The sequence below is a fragment of the Lynx canadensis genome, chromosome B2 (genome assembly GCF_007474595.2).
Source record: "Lynx canadensis isolate LIC74 chromosome B2, mLynCan4.pri.v2, whole genome shotgun sequence".
Lineage (NCBI taxonomy): Eukaryota > Metazoa > Chordata > Mammalia > Carnivora > Felidae > Lynx > Lynx canadensis.
Genome location: NC_044307.1, coordinates 137,359,420 through 137,375,797, shown reverse-complemented (window position 1 = coordinate 137,375,797; position 16,378 = coordinate 137,359,420). Strand labels below are relative to the sequence as shown.

At 40.3% G+C, this 16,378-nt stretch overlaps 1 protein-coding gene across 4 annotated transcripts in view; it reads right to left on the bottom strand.

Annotated features, from left to right (window-relative positions):
- The window catches only part of ESR1 (estrogen receptor 1), a 281,456-nt gene that overhangs the window by 228,526 nt on the left and 36,552 nt on the right, over nt 1–16,378 (bottom strand). For 3 of the 4 annotated variants that reach the window (XM_032593265.1, XM_032593266.1, XM_030316608.1), the window contains exon 3: nt 7,723–7,919. In XM_032593265.1, coding sequence (XP_032449156.1) covers nt 7,723–7,919 — 197 coding nt within the window. The remainder of the gene's footprint in view (nt 1–7,722; nt 7,920–16,378) is intronic. The other variant, XM_030316609.1, reaches the window with a different exon arrangement.

Sequence of the window (16,378 nt, the reverse complement as noted above, 5' to 3'; positions counted from 1 at the left end):
TTGCCCCATTTCACAAATTCCCAAAAGACAAGATTTTTAGCCATTCTAAGCTATTGGAATACCAGCAAACGTAGTCATCATGTTTCCACTTTCTCCTTCTGTGGTCTCTCCTATATGCCTCTGGTAGGTTAATCCTAATTAAAGTGTGTTTTGTCCTATCTTTCTTATTATTGAAAAAAAAATGCAATGGTTTTGTGTTACCTAAAGCCCACACACTGATTCTAACCTCCTTTCATACTTTTGTTTATTCACTGAATGGCTCCTATAAAACAAAGACTTGGGGAGCCTGGGTGGCTCAGTTGGAGATTCTGACTCTTGATTTCAGCTCAGGTCACGATCCCAGGGTCATGGGATTGAGCCCCATGTTGGGCTCCATACTAAGCATGGAGCCTTCGTAAGATCTTTCTCTCGTGCACATGCTAAAATAATAATAACAATAATAATAATAATAATAATAATAATAATGAAGATTAAGCCTTGATCTGGGCCTTACCTGTGAGATGCTCACATTCTGTAACAGAAAGACACATCTACACAAATACTCACAGTCCCAGACAATGGGAACAAGGTAACACAGAAGGCCACAGGGGAGAACTTCTGCATTAACAGCAGAAAAGATTTGATCACAGTAACTTTTGACTAGAATAGAAAGAAACTTTACTGTTAAGTTTGGAAAGAAATTCCCAGCAAAGAAATGGAATGCTCATATTTGAGTAACAACAAGTCAAAAGTAGAAACAGTGATTTGGAAATTCTTGAATGGTTGCCTAAGGATTATTCCATGGGCCAGGAAAGTCATTAAAGCATTCTTTATATACAAGGTATTGACATGATTAGTGATTTGCTCTAAGAACATTAGTAGAAGGGCAGTGTGCACAATGGCTTGGAAGAAGGAAAAACAAATGAACCCAATGGTTTAGGTGAAAGAGAAGGCAAAAGGAAAAATCAAATGACTGCAGTGATCCTGGAGAAAGTTAGCGGGAATTGGATGAAGTTAGGGGGAATGAGAGACATGGTCTCAACAGACTACACAACAGTTCTGCTGGGAAACCTCAGGGGCGGTGCCGCACAGCGAGCAGGCGAAGAGACTGACTGCAAGGGCTGAAGTACGGGTACCTGAGGGTACAATCGGGAAACAGACACAAACAGCACTCCTGGGGAGGGTGGCTGGTGTCCAGTGATGACACTTGAGGAGTTGCTACATGAAGCAAGGTGGAGGCAGGAGCTAGCTGTGGGAGATATTTGCATAGTTGTGGCACTTAAGGGCTTAAATATTGTTTCCCTAGGGCTTCCATAACAAAACACAAGTGAGTAACTTAAAACAACATGAAGTATTGTCCTGCAGTTCTGGAGGCTAAAAATCTGAAGTCAAGTTGTCAGCGAGATAACATGAAGTGGTAGCATAGCTAATGGTGTACAGATAGACTTGGGATTCCACTGCACACACTCTCTGAACGCTGTGGAGAACACCACTGCCTTGCCTCTTCATAGCGTCTGGCTTTTGCCAGCAATCTTTGGTGTTCTTCGGCATGTAGACACATCACTCCAATCTCTCTCTCCATCGGCTCATGGCATCCTCCTCCCTGTCTCTGTATCCAAACGTCCCTCTTCTTATAAGGACACTAGTCCTATTCAATTAAGGGCCAATATGACTTCAACTAATTATATCTGCAAAGACCTTATTTCCTAATAACGTCACATCCTAAGACACTGGGGGCTAGAACTTCAACATGGCTTTTGGGGAAGCACCCATAGCAGATATGCCTGAGACTATCTAGGAAACTGGGTGGAGAAAAAAAAAAGGATGGGAAAATAAAAGGAAAACAGATTACAGATGCTGGGGAGTGCCTACTTCCAAAAAGCTGTAAAGGAGGGATGCCTGGGTGGCTCAGTCAGTTGAGCATTTGACTCTTGGTTTTGGCTCAGGTCACATCTCACAGGTTTGTGGAACGGAGCCCCACGTGGGCTCTCTGCTGACAATGCAAAGCCTGCTTGGGATTCTCTCTCCCCCCACCCTCTGCCCCTTCCCACTGTTCTCTCTCCCTCTCCAAACAAACAAACAAACAAACAAACATTTTTTAAAAGGCTGAAGAGAAAAAAAAAAAGAGGTAGAAAGAGAACAGTAAGCCCCTGTTCTCTCAAGACTTATTTACTCAGTTTCCACTGAGCTTTCCTTGGCTTATGCTACTTCACATTTCTGGAATTATTTTCCAGACTTCTTGTTGTCTATGAAAATCCTTCATTTCTTTTTAGACATATATTGAATACACCATTTGCATTAATGCTTCTCTTAGTGGCCTTACTGAATGAAATTTCCTCCTTCTCTGACGTCCTATAGCAGTCTTTATCTACCATTCTTTTGACCTCTTGTCACAGTCTATTTGTTTTTATTTTTTTTTAATGTTTATTTATTTTTGAAGGAGAGAGACAGAGCATGGGGCAGAGAGAGACAGAGGGAGACACAGAATTCAAAGTGGGCTCCAGGCTCTGAGCTGTCAGCACAGAGCGCAATGTGGGGCTCGAACTCATAAGCAGTGAGATCATGACCTGAGCTGAAGTCAGATGCCCAACCGACCGAGCCATCCAGGTGCCCCTTGTCATAGTCTATTTAACAGAGATGTGCCCAACACTACCAGAGGCACTGGTACAACAGTAACTCACAGGGCAGACCAGATCTGAAACCAGCTTTCACTGAGCTTACTTACATTCAAGTTTGGGTGGGAACATGGGGAAGCAGCACCTGGTACAGACAATCATCAACCAAATGAATAAATAAAAGAACTTCATTAAGGGTTTAAGGCCCTTAAAGTAAAAATAAGGGTAATGGAGTAAACATTAAAAAAAAAAAAAACTAGGGGCAAACATTTGTAGGGTTACTTTGGCTAAGGTAATCAGGGAAGATTTCTCTGAGAAAGCGATCTTGGGCAGAGATCCAAATGACAAGAAAGCAGCAGAGTAAAGATCCAGATGTTGCACGCAAAGGGGAAAACATGCTGAGGTCCTGAGGAAGGAACACAGTTGGTGTGCTGGAGGAAGAGAAAGAAGGCCACTGTGGCTGGATTGCAGTGAATGGGGAGGAGAAATAAGCAGGACTAAGGGAGTGAAGAGTATTTTAAGCCATAGAAGGGAATCTGGACTTCGAGAGCAGTGAGTTTCAAGACCACGTGACCTGATTAATATATTTAAAAGATTTCACCTGCTGTTCCATGGAGACTAGATGGTAGAGGGGCAAGTGTGAAATATGAAGATCAAAGATTTAGTATTTTTCTGTGCATATACTGCCAGACCTCAACTTTGAGCCATATCTCTGAAAGGATTCCAGAGAGAAAATAGTTACATAATGAGAGAGCAGCCTCCACTTATCCCCCATCCTCTGGACTTTTCCCAGGCATGGGTACATATGTCAAGCCGGAAGATAGCCAGAAATAGGAAACTAAACATAAAAACTAATACAGCGTGGGTGAACAAGGGTGAGTTCCTAGGCATGAAAGAACTAAGTTCTCTTTTAATACAGCTCTACAAAGTGGATGGACCCAACTAAGTGGACTGAAGGTCTTCAGAAAGTCTCTGCATATCCTCAGCTGCTGTTGAAGGAGCTATCCAGGGTGCTGGAATGTCTCACCACCCCCTCCCAACCTCCCCCCCCCCCGCCCCCCCCAGTGCTTTCTAAGGCCTGATAGATAAAGCTTCTCAGTTATCCTTGTGGGACCCAAGACCCCACTGTCTTGAACCATAACCAGACTCCACCCTGGTATCACCCTGATGTCCTTAGGATCTTACCTCACCTTTAATCCAACACCTGCCTGGACCATGTCTGTTTGATCTAATGGTCACCATCTTCTATATACACATTAGCGAGATAACATGAAGTGGTAGCATAGCTAATGGTGTACAGATAGACTTGGGATTCCACTGTACCTCATGACCATTTGAAATGATAGTGTCAGGGAAGAAGTGAGTTCAGGGGAGTCCTTTTTCCTCAAAACAATACTCAAAAGTAGTACCTGGCTGTTGAACCAATCATCACATCTGCTTATATAACTCATCCAAAGTCTCTGCTTACAATACATCTTAAGAAACACTGATTCATCACCTGCAATGATTAACAAGTTCCATATAATATTCCATTCACCCCTTCCTTAAATAGTGTCTCTGACTTTTCTTTAAAAAAAAAAAAAAAAAAAACAGTATGTTTAACTGAAGGCCATTACTCAATTTCTTGAGTAATCAAGTTTATACACTAAGTAGTGGATGAAAATTTGTATGCTTTCAAATCAAACACTGTACCTCTTCAACGAAAACACTTAGAGCACTAGAGCAATCTGATGGATACTCGTTTCTAGCTCTTTTCTTAAGTAACAAGAAAAACAGGGACAGCTACAGCATCTTCAGAAGTTTCTACCTGCATGTCAGACCCTTCACTGTCCTTAAATAGGTTTGAGGGGCAGTGTGACTTATAAAGAGCCAAAGAAGTTCAGTAAAACTTTAGTTGCAAGTTATCAAGACTATCATGAGAAAATGGGACAAGAAATCACTAAACGTGCTCTTGTATTCCCTCTTATATGAACAAACACATCAAATACATAGAAATGCTACTCAAGTAAAAAGGAAATAAACTACTTGGTTTCTACATAACCTAAGAATATATACATGGCTCAAGAACGTCTTTGTTTAATCTAAGGGTCAATTTTATTAATAACTATTCACAGAACTCCCCAAACTCCATTTCACCTCCTGGTCTTTGCTCATATGCTCATTCCTGTAAGTGAACACCCATCCCATCTTTCTTCATTTTGCTCACTTGCCTCATCCTCCAGACTTAATTTTAAATCAAGAAACATCCTCAGAGCCTGACTCACACCCACCAGCACTGAGACAAGTTTGGACTCTTGTAACACCCTGCACTCACCCTCATCTTGGCGCTTTTCACACTGTAATTTGGTTGCCAATTTATTTGTCCAACACTCCCATTACTTTTTAAGGTCTATGAGAATAAGGACCATGTCTTTCCTATAATTGTGTCTCCAGGGCCTTGTACAGTGTTGTGCTTAGTAAAGGTAATCAACAAATAAATGAATAAATAAATTTAATCATTTTAAGGTCCTCCCTATCTCTAAAAGTTAATATCTCTGCTTCAAATCTATGCTTCTTCCAGAATATTGAAGTGGATTCAATATTCATCTCACTTAATAGACCTTATTTAAGTGATTTCATACCATGAAGTTTTTGAAGCCAGGTAGAAATTGTACTTTATACAATTTATACATAGTACAATTTTATATAGTATAATTTATATTACAATGAAATCCTACTATTTAGTCTGTGTATACAAGATGGAAATGAGACATGTATTTTAACCATCAAAAAGCAAGCAGAATTTTTTTAAATATTTGAACTTAAGATAAAGCCATACCAATAAAACATTTATTTTTATTAGCTCACATTTCCTTCACTACTTTTTTACAAGTGTATCTTCCTCTTTTCTGTGTTTTTTGTTCTGATGCCTTAATGCTTAGAGACAATACTAAGTTTGATGTGAAGTTATATAGTTCACTCTTCAAAGCAGAACAAAAGGATGAAAATAATTTGTGAGAATGTTGCTATTATTCCTTGAAGAAAGGTCATTTCTATCTTTAATCTTAATAATTTGATTTTTATAACTAAAACATTTCTTTTCTTATATTCATCTATTATTTTCCTTATCTTTATCATATAATAGCACTTTACCTATACTGACTTACTTTAATCATATCATAAAACAAGTACCTTTGCCTCCCCAAATAAATTTCCCAAATAAACTCCAAATCTTGTAGGATTATGGATTATGTTTTACACATATTTTGATTTCCCTCAGAACAACTAACACAGGTACAAAGTAAGTTTTTAGTAAACATGAATAGTCAAAACTTCAGATTTAGAAACAATCTATTCCCTTTCCATACATTAAATCAAGGGTCAGCAAATTATGGCTCACAGGTCATTTCTGGTCAGTTCTGGTCTGTTTTTGCATACAAAGTTTTATTGGTGCACACCTATTTATTTATATATTGTCTATGGCCCCTTATAGGCCACAATGTCAGAGTTGAGTAGCTGCAACAAAGTCTATATGCAAAGCCTAAAATAGTTACTCTCTGACCTTTCACAAAAAAAAAAAAAAAAATTACTGAACGCTGCTCTAAATCGTTTTTACAGATGAGAGAACTCAGTTTCAGATAAGTGACTTGCCCAAATTTGTAGTTGAACCTGTTCACTAAACCTACCCCTGTCAGATAATTTGTCAACACCAAATTAAATGTTTGATGAAAATAATGCTAGTTTAGAATTTACAAAAGCAAATAAACATTAATATCACAATTGAAGATGGCTGTCGAAAGACCTTTATGGGCTTATGCTAACCAAAACCAAAACAGAAATAACATTTTTCTAAATTAAGATAGTATCGCTGGGGCGCCAGGGTGGCTAGGTCAGTTGGGCATCCTACTTTAGCTTGGGTCACAATTTTGCGGTCCGTGAGTTCGAGCCCCGCATTGGGCTGTGCTGACAGCACGGAGCCTGGAGCCTGCTTCTGATCCTCTCTCTCTCTCTCTCTCTCAAAAATAAACATTAAAATTTTTAAAAATATAGTATCAGTTGGTAAAATTAAATAATCTATGTTGCTTGAACACATAGATATAGGTATACATGTGTGTGTGTATTTATTTATATATATCTTTGTGTGGATACATATATATATATATATATGTAATATATATATAAACAAAAATTTACTATCAGAGAATATCATTAATTTTATTAAGAAATCCAACAAAAAAAGTCCAAGTATTACAGAAGATTTCTAAAAGATGTTGAAAATAATAACTGTCAAAAAACTGCTTTTAAAATGGACCAAGACAAAGTTTATTCAGCTAACCTAAACTCCTATCAGATTGCTATTCCTGTCAGACAAAGGAAATTTAGCATAGATATTTTCAGTAGTAAAAATGAATGGTATTCCCCCCAGGGCATACTCTAAAATACAATAATATAGACACTCTTGGAGTAGAAATAAATTGTAGCTGGCAGTATAAAGGAGAAGCTGTACTTGATAAACCATATACAAGAAAAGGATCAAGCAGACAGGTGAATGAAATGTAACAAGTAAGTACTTAATAACTGCTTATACAGATAATATGCCCCCCTATTACAAGTCACAGCTATTGTGTCTTCTCATTTTAGCAAAAGGTCATTTCATCCACTGAGACAACAAAGAGATGGAAGAAAAGCGAGAGAAGAACAAGTTAAATTAGAATTGGTCCGGAGCAAAGATCAGAACAGAACACATGTCTGGACACAGCCAAGGTGGAAAGGTAATCATGTACAGACAATTAACATTACACAGTATCCTATAAGCTTAGTTGCCTACAACACATGAATATCCACCTGCCCTTCCCTCATCAGGGCACAAACATATCAATACCCAGCTACTGGAGTCCTCTTCCCGTAGGGTTGCTCAAGACTGCTTGGATCTTGCCAAATGGAGGAAGCGTAATTACTCAGCCACAACTGTCCTGGTCTTTGTCAACTCTTTCTCCTGAGAACTTTTTTTCCACTATCTTTCTACCAGAGATACTAGTGGACCTACTAGGTATTAGTGTTCTTCGACAAATGGCTGCTCTTATGCCTTCCTTCTTCAGTGGCTTCCCCCCCTCAGGATTAAAAGTGGAATAGGTCGCTTTTAACACACTATTACCTTGAATACTTCTCTTGAAGAAGGCCTTACAGCCCTCACAGGACCATACTCCATAATGGTAGCCTGAGGCATAGTCATTGCATACTGCACAGTAGCGGGTCTCCTTGGCAGACTCCATGGCCATGCTTCCCTTATCACCAGTACTGGACAATCTCTCTCGGCCACTCTGGCGCCGATTATCTGAATTTGGCCTGGAAAAAAAAAAAATAGGAGAAAATAAAAAACAGTGAATCTATTAACATTAGAAAAGCAAAACATGTACCCTCTTCCAAAGAATAAGAGGCTTGGGGGATGCAGAAGATCCACTTTATTCTGACATTTTGAAATAATGAATCATAATGTAAGCTAATCTTTCATTACCTCTTGCCAGCTGTTGCAGCAAAAGGTGTTTGCCTATTATATTAACCTTGACGGGAAATTGTTTATTGCAAACTTGCTTAAAAAATGGACTGCCTACACCAGAATATATTATCTAGAAAATGACAAAATGAAATTAAGTGGTTTCTAATAGATTTATTCATTTTTTTCAGGGATTCAAAATTAATGCAGAACCATTAGAGACCAATGCTCATTCTAATTCTAGACACACTAAGAAGCCTTAGGAAATAGAGACAAAGTATAAAGCAGCTGGGGCATTTGAAACTCGAATGAACTGACGAACAACTCTGAACATGTATAGAAAGATAGCAATTCACATTTTCATGTCATTGTTACCATGTAACCCTTGATATCAATTTTTACAACTTGACTCTAATTTAAGGATGCCATTCTATATTCAATACTCCTTTTTAAGAATGCGTAGAATAAGGGGCGCCTGGGTGGCTCAGTAGGTTTAACATCTGACTTCGGCTCAGGTCATGATCTCATGCTTCATGGGTTTGAGCCCCACATCAGTCCCTGTGCTGACAGCTCGGAGCCTGGAGCCTGCTTCAGATTCTGTGTCTCCCTCTCTCTCTGCCCTTCCCCCACTCACGCTCTGTCTCTCTCAACAATAAATAAAACATTTAAAAAAAAAAGAATATGTAGAATGAGAAGAGCAGAAGAACACAATTACTCCAACCTATAAAAATTTCATAGAGGAAACATACCTCAGAAAGAAATGTGAGAATGAACAGTCAGTTCTGGAAGAACCAAGGAAACGGAGAAGTAAAAAGTTTTAAAGAAGTAGAAAGCTTTCAGAAGGTAGATGGATTAATAGTGCCAAATGGGGCAGAGAAATCCAATAAAGCAAGGACTGATGAAATGAAGTGAGAGTTGACAAAGAGGAACCTCAGCAAGGAGTTTGGGCGGAAGAATACAGCACAAGCCAAAAGCCAGTGGTAGAAACGTGAATGGAGTATGAGGAAATCAAAATGAGAGAAGGCCATTCCTTTGAGACTCTGGATGAGAGTGAGCAGAGACAGAGAGGGGGTGGTCACTGAAGAATATAGGGATTAGGAGGATTTTTATTGGCCAACAGGGCAGAGAAGTAGGGGGAATCCATACTTCCTGCGTCTCTCAAACACAGAGGTGTAGAAGCCAAAGGACTTTGAACCCCAGAGCCTGGGAGGAAAAGAGACTGAATCTACTAGGAAGAAAATGAGAAACTCGAAAAAAGATAGGTGGGTAACTGCGAACTGGGGGAGATAAAAAAAGGCCCCGTGGGCACGGAGGGGAGGGACCCCCTTCTGCGGAGAGACAAAGGGAAGAGAAAGAGCGGGTAGGGAAGTGCAGGACCGTAGCTGGCCAGGAGAAACACCTCGGATTGAGACTGAGAGGCATCTGATTCTAACTGCGGGGCTTTCTCTGGACTGGGGCGGGCTCCCTATTCGCACACCTGGGGAGGAGGGGCGCCAGCCCTGGGTACCGTGGTAGGTCAGGGCTCAGTCCTCAGCTGGAGAAAGTGGTTCCCTCCCTGGAGGGCTGCGTGATAGCACAGAACCTGCCTGTGTCCGCCACCGCGCGCGCAAGTGGCTGGGCGAGAGCTCAGTCTGCAGGAGGAAAAGGCGGCAGTTTCCCTGGAGTGCCGTGGGAAAAGACAAAGCCTGCCTGCGTCCGCCACCCGGGGGCTCCCGGGGAGGGCAGCGGCTCAGTCCACAGTAAGAGAAGGCAGTCCTCCCTGGAGCGTGGGGGGGGGCACAGACAAAACCAGCCGAGACCACATATCACGCACCGAGAGGCGCTTCCCCAGCGCCAGAGCGCGCAGAGCAGGACTTTGAATCCTAGCCAAGCGCAGGTTCAGGGGAGTTGGCTGAGCAAGAAAGAACCGCCCGGTCTGCGCCCGCGGCGTGAGGATGACTCAAACTGAGTCCAGCGGGTGGGCTCCGTGGAGAAGAGACTGAGGGATCACCATCCCCCCGCCCCCAACCAAGGCGGGGCCTCAGGGATCACTCCCCCGCCCATAGTGGAGGTGGGTCCACATTACGCCAAACCACGCCCCCTTGCGCTGGGTAACTGCGTAGCCACCAGATGGGCCCAGACCCTGCAGACAGCTACTCCCAACAAGCGGTGCAGCATTGCCTGGAATAACTCTAGGTCAACTCTGGATGTATACATATATTCTACTCCCCCTTTCTCCTCCTTATCTCTTCCCTCCCCTAGGCTGGTTACTCTGGTTATTGGTCTCTCTAAACAGACATATTTAATCCATTGTCTTGATAACATGTTCTACACCTCCTTCTTTACACTCCTTTCTCTCTGGAATAATCAAGCCATATAGTTTCTCTGTCTGGGTAACTTTATCTTCGTTTCATTTTCCCCGCCTCCTTCTTTAATTTCCTTTCTCTCTCTCTGGATTAAGTCTTTTAGTCTCTCTGCCTAAATCAGTGTTTATTTTTTCTACCCCCCTCCATGCGTTTCTCTCCTTGTATGTGCTCTTCCATCAGCACCACCAACACCCTCTTTACTTGTAGTCAGTGTTTTTGGGTTTTTCGTTTTTAGTCTTTAGTTTTTTGTTTGTGTTTATTTGTTTGTTTGTGTTATTCGTGTGTTTGCGTGTTTTTGTCTCCTGTTTGTCTGTTTTCCTTTATGGGGCTACTCCAAGGAACAAATCAAAGCACACCTGGTGGAGGGTCAGAAGTATCACTATGAGTAGGGTAATAAAATAACCAAAGTCACAACAACAGAGAGCAAGTAACAATCTCCGAATAAACACCTCCTGAAGGGCCAGGCTCTGGACAGTGTATGACCCTCTTTTAATACAGCAGTGCTCACAGGTGCAGAGCACACAAACTTTTAAAACGCATAAGGGACAGAAAACTAGACAAAATGACGAAACAGAAGAATTCTCCTCAAGAGAAATTCCAGGAAGTAGTGACAGCTAACGAATTGATCAAAACCGATTTCAGCGATATAACGGAACAAGAATTTAGAATAATAGTCATAAAATTAATCGCCGGGCTTGAAAAAAGCATAGAGGACAGCAGAGAATCTATTGCTACAGAGATCAAGGGACTCAAAAATAGTCATGATGAATTTAAAAATGCTATAAATGAGGTGCAAAATAAATGGAGGTGGCCACTGCACAGATTGAAGAGACAGAGGAGAGAATAGGTGAATTAGAAGATAAAATTATGGGGGAAAAGGAAGCTGAGAAAAAGATTTGAAAAATCCAGGAGTACGAGGGGAGAATTAGAGAACTAAGTGATGGAATCAAACAGAACAATATCTGTATCATAGGAATTCCAGAAGAAGAAGAGAGAGAGAAAGGGCTGAAAGTGTACTTGAACAAATCATAGCTGAGAACTTCTCTGATCTGGGGAAGGAAACAGGCATTGAAATCCAAGAGGCACAGAGAACTCCCTTTAGACATAACTTGAATCGATCTTCTGCATGACATATCATAGTGAAACTGGCAAAATGCAAGGATAAAGAGAGAATTCTGAAAGCAGCTAGAAATAAATGGGCCTTAACGTACAAAGGTAGACACATAAGGGTAGTAGCAGACCTATCTACTGAAACTTGGCAGTCCAGAAAGGAATGGCAGGAAATCTTCAATGTGATAAACAGAAAAAATATGCAGCCAAGAATCCTTTACCTAAAAGCCCGTCATTCAGAATAGAAGGAGAGATAAAGGTTTTCCCAAACAAACAAAAACTGAAGGAATTCATCATCACTAAACCACCCCTACAAGAAATCCTAAGGGGCACTCTGTGACTAAAATGTTACAAGGACCACAAAGGACCAGAGACACCACTACAAGCATGAAAACTACAGAAATCACAATGACTCTAAACCCATATCTTTCAATAATAACACTGAATGCAAATTGACTGCATGCTCCAATCAAAAGCCATAGGGTATCAGAATGGATAAAAAAAAAACAAGACCCATCTATTTGCTGTCTATAAGAGACTCATTTCAGACCTGAGGACACCTTCAGATTGAAAGTGAGGGGATGGAGAACTGTCTGTCATGCTATTGGAAGTCAAAAGAAAGCTGGAGTAGCCATACTTATATCAGACAAACTAGACTTTAAATTAAAGGCTGTAAAAAGAGGTGAAGAAGGGCATTATATAATAATTACAGGATCTATCCATCAGGAAGAGCTAACAATTATAAATATCTATGCATCAAATTCAGAAGCCCCCAAAATATGTAAAACAATTCATCACAAGCATAAGCAACCTTATTGACAAGAATGTGGTAATTGCAAGAGACCTTAATACTCCACTTACAATAATGGATAGAACATCTAGACAGAGAATAAAGAAACAAGGGCCCTAAATGATATATTGGGTCAGATGGACTTCACAGATATATTTAGAACTCTGCATCCCAAAGCAACAGAATATAATTTCTTCTCGAGTGCACATGGAACACTCTCCAAGATAGATCACATACTTGGTCACAAACAGCCCTTCATAAGTATAAAAGAATTGAGATCATACCATGCACACTTTCAGATCACAGCGCTATGAGACTTGAAATCAACCACAGGAAAAAGTCTGGAAAACTTCCAAAAGCATGGAGGTTAAAGAACATCCTACTAAAGAATGAATGGGTCAACCAGGCAATTAGAGAAGAAATTTGAAAAATAAATGGAAGCAAATGAAAATGAAAATACAACAATTCTATGCTTTGGGATACAGCGAAGGCAGTCCTGAGAGAAAAATATATTGCAATCCAGGCCTATCTCAAGAAACAAGAAAAATCCCAAATACAAAATCTAACAGCACACCTGAAGGAAACAGAAGCAGAACAGCAAAGACACCCCAAACCCAGCAGAAGAAGAGAAATAATAAAGATCAGAGAAGAAATAAATAATATAGAATCTAAAAAAAACAGTAGAGAAGATCAATGAAACCCAGAGTTGGGTTTTTGAAAAAATAAAGAAAATTGATAAACCTCTAGCCAGGCTTCTCAAAAAGAAAAGGGAGATGACCCAAACAGATAAAATGATGAATGAAAATGGAATTATTACAACCAATCCCTCAGAAATACAAGCAATTATCAGGGAATACTATGAAAAATTATATGCCAACAAACTGTACAACCTGGAAGAAATGGACAAATTCCTAAGCACCCACACACTTCCAAAACTCAAACAGGAAGAAATAGAAAATTTTAACAGACCCATAACCAGTGAAGAAATTGAATCAGTTATCAAAAATCTCCCAACAAATAAGAGTCCAGGACCAGAAGACTTCCCTGGGGAATTCTACCAGACATTTGAAGCAGAGAAAATACCTATCCTTCTCAAGCTGTTCCAAAAAATAGAAAGGGAAGGAAAACTTACAGACTCATTCTATGAAGCCAGTATTACTTTGATTCCCAAACGAGACAGAGGCCCAGCAAAAAAAGAGAACTGCAGGCCAATATCCCTGATGAATATGGGTGCAAAAATTCTCAACAAGATACTAGCAAATCAAATTCAACGGCATATGAAAAGAATTATTCACCATGATCAAGTGGGACTCATTCCTCGGATGCAGGGCTGGTTCAACATTCACAAACCAATCAATGTGATACATCACATTAATAAAACAAAAGATAAGAACCATATGATCCTGTCAATCGATGCAGAAAAAGCATTTGGCAAAATTCAGCATCCTTTCTTAATAAAAACCCTCGAGAAAGTCGGGATAGAAGGAACATACTTAAACATCATAAAAGCCATTTATGAAAAGCCCACAGCTAGTATCATCCTCAATGGGGAAAAACCGAGAGCTTTCTCCCTGAAATCAGGAACACGACAGGGATGTCCACTCTCACCGCTGTTGTTTAACATAGTGTTGGAAGTTCTAGCATCAGCAATCAGACCACAAAAGGAAATCAAAGGCATCAAAATTGGCAAAGATGAAGTTAAGCTTTCACTTTTTGTAGATGACATGATATTATACATGGAAAACCCAACAGACTCCACCAAAAGTCTGCTAGAACTGATACATGAATTCAGCAAAGTTGCAGGATACAAAATCAATGTACAGAAATCAGTTGCATTCTTATACACTAACAATGAAGCAACAGAAAGACAAATAAAGAAACTGATCCCATTCACAATTGCACCAAGCATAAAATACCTAGGAATAAACCTAACCAAAGATGTAAAAGAACTGTATGCTGAAAACTATAGAAAGCTTATGAAGGAAATGGAAGAAGATATAAAGAAATGGAAAAACATTCCATGCTCATGGATTGGAAGAATAAATATTGTTAAAATGTCAATACTACCCAAAGCAATCTACACATTCAATGCAATCCCAATCAAAATTGCACCAGCATTCTTCTCAAAGCAGGAACAAGCAATCCTAAAATGTGTATGGAACCACAAAAGACCCTGAATAGCCAAAGTAATATTGAAGAAGAAGACCAAAGCAGGAGGCATCACAATCCCAGACTTTAGCCTCTACTACAAAGCTGTAATCATCAAGACAGCATGGTATTGGCATAAAAACAGACACATAGACCAGTGGAATAGAATAGAGACTCCAGAATTGACCCACAAAAGTATGGCCAACTAATCTTTGACAAAGCAGAGAAGAATATCAAATGGAAAAAGACAGTCTCTTTAACAAATGGTGCTGGGAGAACTGAACAGCAACATGCAGAAGAATGAAACTAGACCACTTACTTACACCATTCACAAAGATAAACTCAAAATGGATGAAGGACCTGAATGTGAGACAGGAAACCATCAAAACCCTAGAGAAGAAAGCAGGAAAAAACCTCTCTGACCTCAGCTGTAGCAATTTCTTTCTTGACACATCTCCAAAGGCAAGAGAATTAAGCAAAAATGAACTATTGGGACCTCATGAAGATAAAAAGCTTCTGCACTGCAAAGGAAACAACCAACAAAACTAAAAGGCAATCGACAGAATGGGAAAAGATATTCTGCAAATGACATATCAGACAAAGGGCTAGTATCCAAAATCTATAAAGAACTCACCAAACTCCACACCCGAAAAACAAATAATCCAGTGAAGAAATGGGTAGAAGACATGAATAGACACTTTTCTAAAGAAGACATCCAGATGGCCAACAGGCACATGAAAAGATGCTCAACGTCGCTCCTCATCAGGGAAATTCAAATCAAAACCACACTGAGATATCACCTCACGCCAGTCAGAGTGGGTCAAATGAACAAATCAGGAGACTATAGATGCTGGAGAGGATGTGGAGAAACGGGAACCCTCTTGCACTGTTGGTGGGAATGCAAACTGGTGCAGCCACTCTGGAAAACAGTGTGGAGATTCCTCAAAAAATTAAAAATAGATCTACCCTATGACCCAGCAGTAGCACTGCTAGGAATTCACCCAAGGGATACAGGAATGCTGATGCATAGGGGCACTTGTACCCCAATGTTTATAGCAGCACTTTCAACAACAGCCAAACTATGGAAAGAGCCTAAATGTCCATCAATGGATGAATGGGTAAAGAAGATGTGGTTTATATACACAATGGAATACTACTTGGCAATGAGAAATAATGAAATACGGCCTTTGTAGCAATGTGGATGGAGCTGGAGAGTGTTATGCTAAGTGAAAAAGTCAGGCAGAGAAAGACAGATACCATATGTTTTCACTCATATGTGGATCCTGAGAAACTCAACAGAAGATCAGGGAGGAGGGGAAGGCAAAAAAAAAAAAAAAAAAGTTACAGAGAGGGAAGGAGGCAAAACATAAGAGACTCTTAAATACTGAGAACAAACTGAGGGTTGAGAGGGGGTGGGGGGGAGGGGAAAGTGGGTGATGGACATTGAGGGGGGCACCTGTTGGGATGAGCACTGGGTGTTGTATGGAAACCAATTTGACAATAAATTTCATATAAAAAAATAAATTAAAAAAAAGAATATAGGGATTAAAAAGGATTTTCAGAATGGAAGAAGCTTGAGGAAGCCTCATCTAGACTGAAGGGCAATAGGTAGTAGAAAGGGAATCGCTCGGGGTACAGAGAAGGGAAAAACAACAAGGTCAAGGGAAGTACAGCAGTGGGGATTAATGATACAGAAGGAACAGCCTCAACAAAGACACCTTGAAGAAGACAGGGAGAAAAGAAGAAAAGGGGCAGATGAGACAAAGTTTGCATCTCTCATTTAACCCGGTATAGGATCAGAACTTACATCAATCCAGGATTTACTAGGCATGTGCAATTGAATAAAGCCTGTGTAAGAGAATCAAGGGTATATGGTCAGAGCCCAGCACAGTGCCTGCTATGTAGTTGGCACTCAGTA